At 26.2% G+C, this 15,532-nt stretch overlaps 1 protein-coding gene across 1 annotated transcript in view; it reads left to right on the top strand.

The window, feature by feature from the left end:
* LOC136079550 (uncharacterized) overlaps window positions 1–15,532 on the top strand; it is a 184,889-nt gene that overhangs the window by 110,526 nt on the left and 58,831 nt on the right. The window contains exon 6 of the mRNA XM_065795387.1: window positions 2,051–2,329. Within this exon, the coding sequence (XP_065651459.1) occupies window positions 2,051–2,329 (279 nt within the window). The remainder of the gene's footprint in view (window positions 1–2,050; window positions 2,330–15,532) is intronic.

Raw genomic sequence — 15,532 nt, 5'->3', positions numbered from 1 at the left:
TTAAAAATACACATTTTAACTACGTAATATCTTTCGATAATTTGAAGAAAATGTTTTTTATAGTATACAATCTTTAAAAGCAATTTTTTGCTTTATGACCTTATATTTTATTTAGTGCATTTTTGAAACGTTTTCGAATGTCTAAAAAGCTGAAATCAAGTTGTCGCAAAAAAATAAACAATAAATGCGTGGTCAGGAATAGTGTGCAATCGCACGCCTTTCCTGTCCACAACTAAAACGAGGGAATTTTGCTACTTGTTTATACTAAACAAAGATTCACTTTGATTTGGTAATATTAATTATATTTCCTCCTTTTTGTTTTGGTAATTAATTTCTTTGATCATTTTGATCTTATAAACAAGTAGAGTAATTAAATCGATCAATTATCAACAACAACATCTCGAATCTACAAAAAAAAATCTCTTGTCACCAATTATAGTCAAGAGCAAAACGAAAAGGCAATAACAAAAGTTAAAGCTGGCAAACTGAGTTGCAAGCAAGCTGCAGAACTGCATGGTATACCTTGATAGACAATCTAAGTATGGTATACCTCGTATGGTATACCTAAAAGGACACTCTATGTATGGCATACTTCGAAGGACAAGAGAGGAAGAATTTAATATCCAGAAAAGATGTAACTCTCATGTATTATGTTATGTAAACAAAAATGTTTTTTTTTTAATTTGCATGATAATTTTAAATTACCTCTGTTTACTCAATATTTTAATATATATTTTGGAACAAATAAAACTTCCATATTTTATGTAAGTGAAATTGAAAAATATAATTATGCTGATCATTTAAATCATTTAACATAAATAAGTGCAGATTTAATATCGAGCTGTCTGCAGAAGTTTGAAGAAAACTTACACAAGATCCAAAACATCACCCCGAAAAACCATTTGTATCTTTTTATATACATCATTGGTTATTATACATCTGTCATTATTATATATTCATATATACATCTATGATTATTATAGATCTGTCATTATATATATATATATATATATATATATATATATATATATATATATATATATATATATATATATATATATATATATATATATATATATATATATGTATATATATATATATATACATATATATGTATGTATATATTTGTATTTATTGATTTCGCCATATAGAAGATTCAGTTTAAAATCAAAAATAAGTATGATCAAAAAATAAAGTAAATAAGTAAATATAAAGAGTAATTACTCCTATTTAAAAGTTTCAGAAGAAGTCTAGTTCGTTGTCAATTATCAAAAGTTTTTATTTTATTTTATTTTTAAATTGATCAAGGAAAGGAATTCTTGTAACTCGAAATACAATAACATGTTCCATAATTTAGGTCATCTGATTGCAATCGAGAACTTAGTAGCAGAATGATATGCTTTTGGTTAAATATAACTGTAATTTGAAAATCTTGTTGGGTATAAGTGATTTATTTCTTCTAAAAATGAGTTAAATAAAATGGGTGCCATTTTGTTATCTACTTTGAACATAAATGTAAGAATATGATATAAATTAAGTTGAAATATGTTGAGTTTTTTAAATTTATTAAAAAGAAATTTAGTGTGCGAGAAGCGATCCACATTTCCAATAATTCTTACAGCATGTTTTTGTTTAATTAAACGCTTTTTTTTTTTTGATACATTAGTGTTGCACCAAGGAACATTAGCGTAATTTAGATAGAAATGAATGAAAAAAAAAAAAAATTTTCAAACAAGTTTGGTTTAACAATGTTTGGCTTTATTTAAGAGGCCTATATTTTTTGAGATTTTATAATGGATTATACGTATGTGCTCTTTCCACATTACATTTTCATCTTAAACTACACCTAGAAACAACAAAGAACACTCTCTTTTGACATAAGAGTTATTAATAAAAAGTCTAGGAAGTTTAAACGGAATGTTGTCTTTAAGATGAAGATGATGGAAGAAAATATATATAGCTTATATGTCAACTATCATTATTAAAATCATATTGTAATTGTATTTTTGATTCATTTGATGTTTTTTTTATTAATTTACATTATTTTCAGGAGAATCGCCAACTGATTGCACATTAACAAATTTGAATAATAACGAGAAATTAGTTTATAAAAATGAAGTTTCTGTTAATTTTGACACAACTACATGTGTAAATTTTTGTACAAGTTATCAGAATACAAACTCGACTTATAATGGGTATGTTGCAAGTGGAATAGCTGTAACCAATAATGACTGTCTGTGTCTTTATGGATTTACTGGTAAAACAACATCTGGTTATTATGGATGTTTGTATTATGACATGGCACCAACAATAGTTACAAACTTCAAAGGTAGAAATGAAATATATTTAATTATCATCTTATACATTATTGGCAAACTTAATAGTGCTGTTAGTAGTACCCTTTTGAGCGTGCTTGACACAGCACACTTTTCACACCTTTCATGTTAAGATTTTGTTTATAATGCAATAGAGGATACAAAACACGGGCAACGGTTCCTAGTTATGTCAAATAAGTTAGCTCTATCTGTTCGACATTTTTACAGAAACTTTTCTGTTAAGTATTCTTAACAAAATGTTTCGATTACGCTGTTTTTAATACCGATTTTGACAATTAAATATTATTTATTGCTGTTTGTGATAATTGATACATATAGCAAACAGAAATCATCAGGATCGTAATTACCAAAGGTGATAAAAGTATAAATGGTTTCTATTCACATATAAAAATATAACGGAAATATACAGTATCGGACAAAACATGGTGGACAAACTCAAATTTAGAACAAAAGTTAATCAAAAACTAAAAAGAACTAGTAAAACAATTGTACATATTAATTTTTAAATAGTTTATTATGTTCTTCACAAAATTTAAAACGTTTGAATCATACTAAGAATCACAAAAAAAATTTATAACACATTTTTTTCAACAAACTACATTTTTCCTTGGACAAAACAAGGTGGACATATCAAAACGAAGCTTTTTTTATAAGATTTCATTGTCTTTATTCAATTTACCGCATTCTTTTGTTTTCACTTTTATCCTAACATTACTCTAAAATAATAAAATAGATTTTGGAACGTCTGGCCAATTATTTTTTCAATTAAACTAAAAATAGATTTAACTCGTGATATATGGAGTAAATTGCAACTTAAAATGGCTTACGACAAATTAGGAAGTGTTTTACGTGAAAATATTATAAATGATTTTAAAAGTGGAAAACGTCAAGCTGAAATTTGTAGAAAATATAATATAGCTAAATCGACTGTAAGCAAAACTGTCAAATCATTTGGATCTCGTGACTGCTATAAAACAAACCATCGGGGCGGACGTCCAAGAAAAACAACACAAAGACTAGATCGAATAATTGTTAAAGAGCTTAAAAAAGATCCATTTTTGTCATCCACAAAATTAACCAAAAAACTTGAACTACAAATCTCTAATCGCACTGTGCGACGAAGAGCTAACGAAGCAAAATTGTTTTCTCGAATGCCTGCAAGAAACCGCTAACTTCCTTTAAAAATAGAAAGCTAAGACTTGCGTTTGCCAAAGCACACCAAAATTGGACTGTAGACCAGTGGAAAAACATACTTTTTAGTGATGAATCAAAATATAACCTTTTTGGAAGCGACGGCAAGAAGCGAGTCTGGAGACCAAAGAACACCAGATTCAATACTAAATATACCAAGAAGAGTGTTAAGCATGGAACGTCTGCTATAGTTTGGGGTTGTTTCTCAGCACTAGGAACTGGTCCTATTCACAAAATTAATGGAATTATGGACCGCTTTGTTTACAAAGATATAATGGAAGATGTTATGTTACCACATGCTGAATGGGAGATGCCCCTAAAATGGATTTTTCAACAGGATAATGATCCCAAACATACGTCAAAAGTTGTAAAACAATGATTCAAGAACAAGAACATCACCATAATGGAGTGGCCTGCACAAAGCCCTGACTTGAATCCCATAGAAAATTTGTGGGAAATAATTGACAATAAGATTGAGCGTGCAAATGTGAAGACCACTGAGGAATTATTTGAACAAATCGAGAAGGCCTGGCGAGAGATTGATATGAGAATTGTTGACTCATTAATTGCGTCTATGCCCCGAAGAATGAAAGAAGTAATTAAAAGTAAAGGAGGTCCTACCAAATGTTAAGTTAACTCTTGAAGTTTTTTGAAAAATAATAAGTTAATTTTTGAATTTTTTTGAATTTTCAGTCAATTTTTTGAATGTCCACCTTGTTTTGTCCAAAGAAAAATGTAGTTTGTTAGGGAAAATGTGTTTTAAAACTTTTTTAGTGATTTTTAGTATAATTCAAAACTTTTAAGTTTTGTGAACAACATAATAAACTACATAAAAAATAATATGTTCAATTGTTTTACTAGTTTTTTTTAGTTTTTGATCAACTTTTGTTCTAAATTTGAGTTTGTCCACCATGTTTCGTCCGATACTGTATATATATATATATATATATATATATATATATTTATATATATATATATATATATATATATATATATATATATATAAATATATATATAAATTAGTAAAAAACACTTATCTAACTTTTATTTTCTATAAGTTAGATAAGTGTTTTTTACTAATTTATTATTGCTCTGTTCTTTAGAAACATTAAGCACTCTATTTGTAAAATACACTAACATAATTTACTTATATATATATATATATATATATACATATATATATATATATATATATATATATATATATATATATATATATATATATATATATATATATATATATATATATATATATATAAAGCAAAAATGGCTAATATATCCATACAAAATAATAATACCAATCAGAAAAAATATAAATATCATTGTGAGAAACCAAAAACATTTTTCTTGAGATAAAATAAAAATATAAATTTAAAAAAAAAAAAATTGCAAAAAAATATATTTAACATAAAACAATATCAAAAGTATTATAAAAGTACTTAAAAAAGCAATTTGAATAATAAAATTGTTTCATTATTATATAGCTCTTAGTAAATACTATGAAGACTAACAAAACTTTATTTTAGCTTTTAGAAAACGATCAACATTCAGAAGATTTCTTAAATTATTCTATGTAGTAAAACTTTCAAAAATCAGTCATAAGAGAAGGAATTTGATCTAAAAATGGAACAAAATTATTTTTGGACACACTTATTACATCTTAATTACACATTAATGTGTTATGTACTCTATTTATTTATTTGAAAACTCAAAATGTGACTAAATAGATAACAAAGAAAAAATTTACTTTAAGAGATGTTGTTTTTTCAAGAAAATTTTAAAATTTTTTGTTGCAAGTTTGGGTTATCAACTCTTTTTAAAAAAACAACAGTAAAAAGAAATAATCACAATATAATAAAATTAGGTTTTTGTTAAAAAAATGAATCCTCGGCTTTTAGTGAATGAATATCAACGTGTTAGCTAGCCCACTGGCATCCAAGGGACTAAGATATTAGCTTAAAAAGTATTAGAGTTATTGGGAGTATAATCCATAAATAATGACTCAACTGGAATTTCAAAGTTAATTTACATTATTAAGGGTTATAAAGTTATCCAGAGTTTATTGTACATATTTTAACTACTATCAGCACACACATTAAAACACATAAACATTTACAAAATAAACAATCCATATAACCTTATATAACACATATAACCACATAAAAAGCAACACACATTACCACATCATATGGCATATAAAAATACTTATTAAAACTATTACAAATATGATATTTAAAATACAAAATTATTTGCGTAATTTTTGTTCAATTACGTATCTTAAAATACATGTTTATCCAATTTAAAAAACGTATTATCAAATGATTTGGTTCTGGAATGTTGTACATAGAACTTAGTTGCGTGTAAACCAAGGCTTTTGAGATTAACTCCAACTTTATCAAATTTTATAACGCTTTGTATACTAACTTTGTATGCTATTTTTAACACTTTGTATCCTAACAATTATATTAATTAATAACACTTTGTATACTAACAATTATTTCAAGTTTAAAATATTTTTTTAAAAAAAAAGCAACATCTGATCTACCAGTGTAATGTAGGTCAACGAAACAATTGTTTAAAAAGACTTTAAAAACTGCAAGCCAATAAACAAAATTTTATTGAAAAATTTTTTTAATTTTTTTTAGATCATTAAAAATTTACAAAATCATTTAAAACAGTCTATTTCTATAAATCTATGTTATGGACACGCCCCTGTGGGCCCCTTTATCAATTTTCTAAATGCCAAAAAGGTATTTAGAAAATTGTATAAAATTACAACAGAAATTAAATAAAAATTCTAAAGTTTTATTTTTACAACAACCTATAAAAACTACAAATCTCTACTTTTACTTTAATTTTTACTTTACAAAAACTAAAAATATTTACTTTAGCAGATGTCACTCCTGTTACTGTTGAGGCAGCACTTGTTGATGTTGTTGCAACACCTGCACTGGCTATGAGAAAAATTTATTAAAATGTGTTATCTAATTAGAAATTACACATTTTATGATACATTAACTACAAACACATTTTATGTGTTTCAACATGAAAGTACACCACTTGGCTGGCAAGGATAACATTCTTGCTCTCATCAAAACCAATTCACATTTTAACAAAGTACACCACTTAGCTAGCAATGACAACACTCTTGCTGTAAACTAAGCCAAGTTGCAACACTCTGAAACCACAGAAACAACAACCACTTACAAATTATAAACACATAACACACTTAGGCACAGGGGCGCGGTGGCTCTTAAAAGCCCATGCGGGATTTTTATTAAAAGGCCTATATAAGCGGTATTTTACCATATATGCTTGATGTAAAGGCCCATACCAAAAAAATATATATATATAAATATATATATGTATATATACATAAATATATACATATATATATATATATATATATATATATATATATATATATATATATATATATATATATATATATATATATATATATATATATATATATATATATATATAATAACTGACCTTATTCTAATAAATCATCAATACAAAGCAAGTTGAGATAACGCTTGTATTTATTAATATTGTGTGTAATACATTTGTAATTACTAATATTTGTAATTATTAATATTCAATTTTTAATTATTAATATTGTAATAATTAATTATTGTATTTGTGATTTGTAATTATTAATATTGTTTGTAAATCTTCAAAATAAAAAACTTCAAAACAATATGATGCAGCGACCACGTTTTTGTTCTGATTTTCTTATGATTCACTTTATATATGTATATATATATATATATATATATATATATATATATATATATATATATATATATATATATATATATATATATATATATATATATATATATATATATATATTTAAACAACTTTGAAAAGTATTCTACACAGTAGAGTGCTCAATGTTCTTAAAAGAACAGAGCAACTATATTAGTAGAAAATCACTTAACAAAAATTTTTTCCATTTAACACTGTGTGTCATCAACAAAGATTCATCAGAAATGTATGATCAAATTAATAAAACTTCAATTTATACTAAAAATTAAATCACAATAATTATATAAATAACAATATTTCCAAAAAATGCATACTATGCCTTCAAGAAAAATTTGAAATAATTACACATGCAAATCAAGAATGCTTATTAAACAAAAGATCGGAATTAATTTCTAAATGTAGACAGGAAAATAAGTTTCTCCTAAAAAACTATAAAAATAAATGAGTTCAAATAACATTTACATTAACTACCCTTTTTCAAAAAACATTTAAAAAAATAGCATAAGTAATCATTTCTAAAGAATTCTTTTTATAATAGTGTCAGCAAATTCCACAAATGTGTGAAAATTTACAGTAGATAAGACATTTGCAACTTCCTGTAATTTAATTTTTAGTATAAATTGAAGTTTTATCAATTTGATCATCCATTTCTGATGAATCTTTGATGAAACACAGTGTTAAATGGAAAAAATTTTTGTTAAGTGACTTTCTACTAATATATATATATATATATATATATATATATATATATATATATATATATATATATATATATATATATATATATATATATATATATATACATATATACATACATAAACATCATAAATTGGTACCTAAATAATATAGTATCAACTGAAAGGCTCATTATATAACCTGGTTAAAATGAGAAGAGCAACCTTATAAAAAAACTTAAAAAAGAACTAAGACAAGAAAAAAAAAGAGGTTAAAAAAAGAAAATATATATATATATACATTTATATATATATATATATATATATATATATATATATATATATATAATGGAATGTATAGAAATTAGCGGTTTTATACTTGCTCTGTAGGAAATTTTAGTCAATAAATGCATTTGGAAAATATAACGGGTCAGCCAAATAACTTTTTTTTTTCGAAAATGCTATAAAAAAAACTACTGAATATTTTCTCAAATTTCTTTTTTTATTTGAAAGTACATTCCTTCCGGTTAACAATAAAAAATAATTTCATTCAAATGGCTGCCTCGGCTGACCATGCAGTAGCCTACACGATCGGTCCAATTTTAAAACACATTATCGATTGTGTGCAGCTGTATTTCACCAATGGCTTCACAAATATTGTCCTTTTTAAGTGTCAATTGTCTCTGGCTTGTCGGCGTAACACTTATCTTTGAGGGCACCTCACAAATAGTAGTCCAACGGTGTCAAATTGCAGCTCCAAGGTGGCCAAACGACATCAGCTCTGCGGCTGATAATGCGATCTTCAAAAACAGGGCGCAAAACATCGAGTGTAGCTTCGGCTGTGTGGCACGTAGCGGCGTCCTGTTGAAAGCAAATGTTGCCAATATCCTCCTCCTCAATTTTGTGAACAAAAATTCGGTCAACATGGCCCGATAACGATCGCCATTGACTGTAACGGTCACTCCTTGCTCATTTTTGAAGAAAAATGGCCCAATTATGCCTCTGGACCAAAATCCGCACCAAGCAGTGACTCGTTTTGGGTGCATCGGCTTTTCAATGTATGCATGCGGGTTTTCTGTGCCTCAAATGCGACAATTTTGGTTGTTTACATACCCGCCAAGATCAAAATAAGCTTCATCTGAAAAGATGATTTTTTTGGCAAAATCGGCATCTTCTGTAAGTCGATCGCAGGCCCACTTAGCGACGCGAAAACGCATCGGATGGTCAGTTGGCTTCAACTCCTGAACCAATTGGACTTTGTATGGCGTCATACCAAGGTCTTTATGCAAAATTCGTCTCAATGATGTCTCCGAAATGTTCAATTGTTGAGAACGACGGTAAATTGATGTTGATAGCGCTTCACGCACACTTTCTGCCACAGCAGCAATATTCTCGGGTATACGCACTGCTTTTGGCTTTTCACGCTTTGATTTATCGATGAAGATGCCAGTTTCTTTCACTTTTTTCACAAGATAAAGAACATGAGACAACGGGGGTGACGGTGCTTCTCTTCTTCCGAAATCCGTACGCAATTTTCGCACACATTCTGCAACATTACCATGATTTTCAAAGTAATGTCGCAATATTTCCCAGCGTTGTTCAAGCGTATACACAACCATATTCGTTCAGCGGAAGGATAAAACTAATTATCTGTCAAATCAGACATGAGCTAAGTGTTACCATTCGCGAAATAAGCACTAGGTGAAAAAAAAAAAGTTAGATGGCGGACCCGTTATATATATGTAAATTATGTTAGTGAATTTTACAAATAGAGTGCTCAATGTTCTTTCGGAACAGAGCAATAATAAATTAGTAAAAAACACTTATCTAACTTTTTTTCTTCAACTTGAAGTTTTACCATTGCTGGATCATCAGGAAGAATACTTTTCCTGATGATCCAGCAATGGTGAAACTTCAAGTTGAAAAAAAAAATTAGATAAATGTTGTTTACTAATATATATATATATATATATATATATATATATATATATATATATATATATAATATATATATATATATATATATATATATATATATATATATATATATATATATATATATATACATATACATATATATATATATATATATATATATATATATATATATATATATATACATATATTTATATATATATTATATATATATATATATATACATATATTTATATATATATAAATATATATATATATATGTATATATATATATACATATATTTATATGTATATATAAATATATATATATATATATATATATATATATATATATATATTAAATTAAAAATTTTGTCTAAAAACTTAAAATTAATTATATAAGTATTAATATATTATTTTATTTTAATAATATATTATTAGCCTATAATACTAATAACAGTTGACTAATTTTTTTTGATTTAAGTATTAGATTTTTTTAACTACGTTTGAAGCCAAAAACATTACCTTATTAGTAAGATGATCTTAATAGTAATGCGATGTTTTCAGTTTTAGCGTAGTTAGAAAAAACTAATATTTAAACAAACAAAAAATAGTCAACTGTTATTAGTATTAGAGGCTAATAACATGATAATAATTAGTTTCAAGTTTTTAGACAAAGTTTCTAGTTTTACATTTATGCTAAGCATGTAAAATATGAATCTTTAGCTCATTGCAAAGCACTTTACAGTACTTTTTTCATACGACTAACGAAATGAAGTTTAAACAAGAAGCTGTTTGGGACTTAAGTTTACGCGCAGAAACATGTCATTGAGTTTATATGAATCAAAGTTATGACCTAGATGATTTATTTATATAATGCTGTTTAGTTCCTTATTTAAATTTCATGGCAATAAATAATTACAATGTTATGGGTAGTGGAGGTAAACGATGTTGCAATAAAAAATCTGATATGTGCATTTGTTTCTTCATATATTTGAACAAGGTGATTTATCTTAGGGTTTATGGAAAGTGTACTAGTAGTGAGTACGATTGGCAATTGCATTAGAATGATTAGGTTAATTTACAGGCCTTCTTATGAGATTTTGTTGTGCAACGGTAAAGCGTAACCTGAGTAAATGTAACTTTACTTAATAAACATATTTACATCGTTAAAAAGTTAATTTCTGTCAGTTACACGTATTTTAAAGTATCGCATTGTGGGTAATTTTAATTTGAAACCATATATAAAATCATTTCAAGTCTTTATAAAATATTTATAAAATACCTTTAAATTAAACAATAATTTTATCAAAGTGGTCAATGTTAATATATGATATAACTAATATTTGGGTCGATAAAACGTATGTTAGTTGAGATATGTTAGAATGATAGAAGTCTGCCTTGTGATTATTAGGTTATTATTTGGTTTAAAAATGATGTTTGGAGGATTCAAAGTGGTGTTACAAGTATTAGTAAAATTTCACTGAATTAGGAGCATATGCTGTTGGCTGATGATGTGTTGGCAGTAAATGAAAAGCGAGTTTAGTCTGTTTGGTGTATACAGTCTTAGAAGATTTAGTATTTTTATTATAATTAGCATGTTAGAAAGAATGACCTTGTTGCAATGTATGACTTTATTATGTTAGTGGATGATATTCTAAAATGTCTTTTTTAGGCATACTTATCTAAGCTTTAAAAGACTTTTCTTTTGACATTCTTCAAATCATTGTTATGCTTTTCAAAACTTAACTTTTAGATTGATAAACTCTGATTGTTGAGCTGGAATTCTTCACAAACAAAAACACCTTTAAATAAAGCTGCTTTAAGGTAACTGCAGTTTTTCTGTCATCAATATCTGCTGTGAAGAGTTTTTGATTTAAAGAACTTCAGAATATTATTTTTAACTGGTGCAGTGCTACATTGTAATAAATTTTCTGCTTCTGCTCTTGTGATAAGAGAAACCAACAATGATATTTCTCCAAACAAAGAATGTAAGGCTCTTGTTTATTCTCTATGGTTTATGAAGAGATTAATGAGACGATAAGAGTTTAATGAGATGCTTATGTATGGTTTTTGGCTCAATTTAATAGCTTTAGAATATAACTTATTTTTAACTGATACATTATAATATATTTTCTGCTTCTAATAAATCACTTTTGTGATTAGAAACAAAAACAGCAATGATATTTTTCTACACAAAAAATGTAATGCTCTTGTTAATTCTCTATGGTTTCCTACTTCAAATTTTGGCCAGTTTTCTTCTTTAGGAATTTCCATATCTTTAATAACTTTCTGTTAAGAGTGCTACCACCCATAATCACAGTGGATTATCTCTGGTACTGAACTTCGTAAACAAATATGGTATTTTTGAAAGTATGTGCTTCATGAACAAATAAGCTAATTTTAAAATCATGTTTATTTAAAATTAAAAAATTTATTTAAAATTATAAAAAAAATTGTTAAAATTAGCAAATTCTTATTAGATCAATTTTATAACAAGAGGAAACAAAATTACAAAAACTTAGTAAAAGGGGTTTGTATGTTTTTTGTGATAAACTGAATGACTTTGATTTCTTAATAATAACATATAAATGTTGCTGTAATCATCTTTGCCAAAACAATTGTGTCTTATAAGATTTATAAGTTACTCTTAAAAAACTACTTTTCTTTTAACAATAAGATTCTTTAACTTTAGTTGGATTGTCTTTTAAATCTTTAAATTTAGTTTTATCACTTATTTAAAAATTTTAAAGTTAACTTTATTAAAAATAATTATACCAATTTCTTTGTCTGGTTTTGCGTTTATAATGTATTTATTTGTAATACTTTTTGTTTCCTGAGACAACTCTTTGATGATGTGTTTTTATATACTTAGATGTTTGCCAAATTAGAAAGTTCACTTTTAACCTTGTTTCTAAAGTGTTAAGAAATTTTGTAATGCCTATACAATTTATGGCTTTCAAGTTATGCAAATTAAGACCAATATTGAATAGATCCAGTTTTATTTAAATAGATCCAGTTTTTTATGTTGCTAAGTTTATCAAAACATATTTTGAACAAAAATTTGATATTTAAAAAGAAAGCTAGTAATTTTGTAAGAAGCATATTTTTTTTTGTGGGTTTTCTCTTTACGTTATTATTATCTACCTTAGATAAAAAAAAAAATTATATATAATTGTGGTTTGACTGTGGTTTGAATAAAACCTAGATACTTTGAATATACTTTTTTACATTTTTAAAAACTATGCTTTTATACATTTTAAAAAAAGCATATCAAGGTATGCTTTGACATAAACATTTTAAAAACAGTTTTTAAAAAAAGTTTGTATCTAAGCGAACCTTATTACTTTTAATATAAAGTTTTTCCTATTTTCATAAAAACTGCAAAATATATATGTTTTTTGAACATTGTTTTTATAGTAAACGTGCAAATATTTTTTAAGAAAAACATGGTATTTTTCATCCTTCACATGATTTGTTGTTACTGATACATTTTCAAAAGATTTTGTTTACATTAAAAACTCTGTATTAACAGACAAATGAACTTGTTTATACAAATATACAAATCTAAATGTTAATCTTCTTCCTAAGCTGCTCAAACCTAATGTTGTCTATAATTTCTTGCACTAGCTATATTGCTATATTGCCAGTTGTATTAGAGAAACTTCCACACATTTGACAACAGAGATAAATGCACAATTTAAAAGTGATAAACAATCTCAGGTTTATAAGCATTTAAGTTCATTAATTAATTGTAATAATAATTATAGTTGTTTAAGGTCTTGGAATCTGCCCCAACCAAAAACAAATAATAAAAAAAAGTTCTTCATATTGAATGGGAAAGAGCTTCTTTAAATAAACAAACATCTCATTGTTTTATAAATTCATCAAACTAGTTTCCTTTATTGTTATTTTTATTATTCCTTTTAACTTTAAAATCTCTTCAACATCTAAACTTCTCATGAACAAATTTTCTGATCCAATAGACACCTTTTCTAGTTTAAACTTTTTTTTTAAACTTCTTTGTAGCTGACCCCTGCTGTTGTTGTGAAAATTTGACCTGAAGTTAACATTCCAGTAGGTTTTTGTTAGTTCTTTTAGCACTGGTTATGTTAATACTCCAAGAAAATAACCTTTCACTGCTACTTTAAACAGCTGGAATGCAAAGGTATTGTTTTGCCAGTTCAGTTAGTAGTAATTACTATTACCACTTTTCCTTGTTCCTCCTCCACCAACCAAGTACATTTATTTGTGTTTCTCAGGACAATTGGAAATAGCATTGTAGAAATACAGTTGACTTTAAAGTGATCTAAATTTTAATTGGATCAGTTTAAATGGATCTATGTTATAGAATTAACTAAAGTATATCAATACATTTTTTCTCTAACTGATTTAAAAGTTATAAGTCTAATTAAAAAGACTTGTTGAAATAATAATTCAATTAAAGAAAATTGTTGTTTACGATTTTGAATGCTTTAAAAGCATTTTATGAAACAGAAAAAAAAAGTGTTTTTGGTAGTAATTTGGGTGCATTGAATCTTTTTTGATTTACAGATTCCCATTAAACACTTGGCAGAATGCGTAATGAGTGTTCAATATCTTACTAAAAATGCAATCACATTGTCGTCGCAAGCAAACAAGTAGATTATACCTACAATTTTTAATTTTGTTACAAATTAGAAGTTGTAGGTAATTTTTAACAAAGAAAAATAATTTCAAAGAAGGAAAAAGCGAAGAATCTTTAAAAAATTTATTGCTGCCCCATGCTGTACCCGTAGTCAACATAGCAGCAATCCATGCAGTACCAATAGTCAACATAGCAGCACTCCGTTGTGGCAGCAGGGTATAAGATAATTGATGTATGTACATGGCGGCCAGCAACCTGGAAAAGTAAGGGAAATTCTAAACTATGTTAAAAAGTTAGGATAATTATTAAATTTTGCAAAAATTTAAAAAATTCCCTGACTTGGAGGTGGAAAAGTTAGGAAAATTTTGATGGACCCAGTAACAAAATGTATATGTATTTTTTTTTGCTTAACAGTGACTAAAAATAAATTTATTTTATTACTTCTTATTTACTTTAATTTTTTTTGTTTAAAAATGTTTATTAACTTAAAGTAAACAATTTTAATAAGAAATTCTAATATTTGGGTAAAGTCGTGGGAGTTTTATTTGTTGCCTTTTTATTGCTACATTTGTTCAATTTACAACAGTAAGTCAGTAAAATTTCATTTTACTCAGAAAAATGAAATTGAAAATTGTCTGGAAACCCAGATGTACTGAAGCGCGACATCATTGTGACATCATAGATGTTATTTAAACAAGCATTTACAGTTGTATATGTATTTATAGTTTTATTTAAGTTTATAATTCCATAAAACATTGATCCTGCTGCCACCTAAATTTCATTAAAAAAATTAAAAACACTGGAAATTTTCAATGCTTATTAAAGTAAATTTATTAGTGATTTTTTGTTACCATTGAGTAAGACATATTTTTATCAGTTAATAAAAGAAAAAAGCTGTATATATATATATATATATATATATTGTATATATTTATATATATATATATTGTATATACATATATACAGCATATATACAGCATATATACAGCATATATACAGCATATATATATATATAT

The sequence above is a fragment of the Hydra vulgaris genome, chromosome 04, assembly GCF_038396675.1.
Source record: "Hydra vulgaris chromosome 04, alternate assembly HydraT2T_AEP".
Classification (NCBI taxonomy): Eukaryota; Metazoa; Cnidaria; class Hydrozoa; order Anthoathecata; family Hydridae; genus Hydra; species Hydra vulgaris.
Note: the sequence above shows the minus strand (reverse complement) of the source record. Positions and strands in the feature narration are given on the sequence as shown.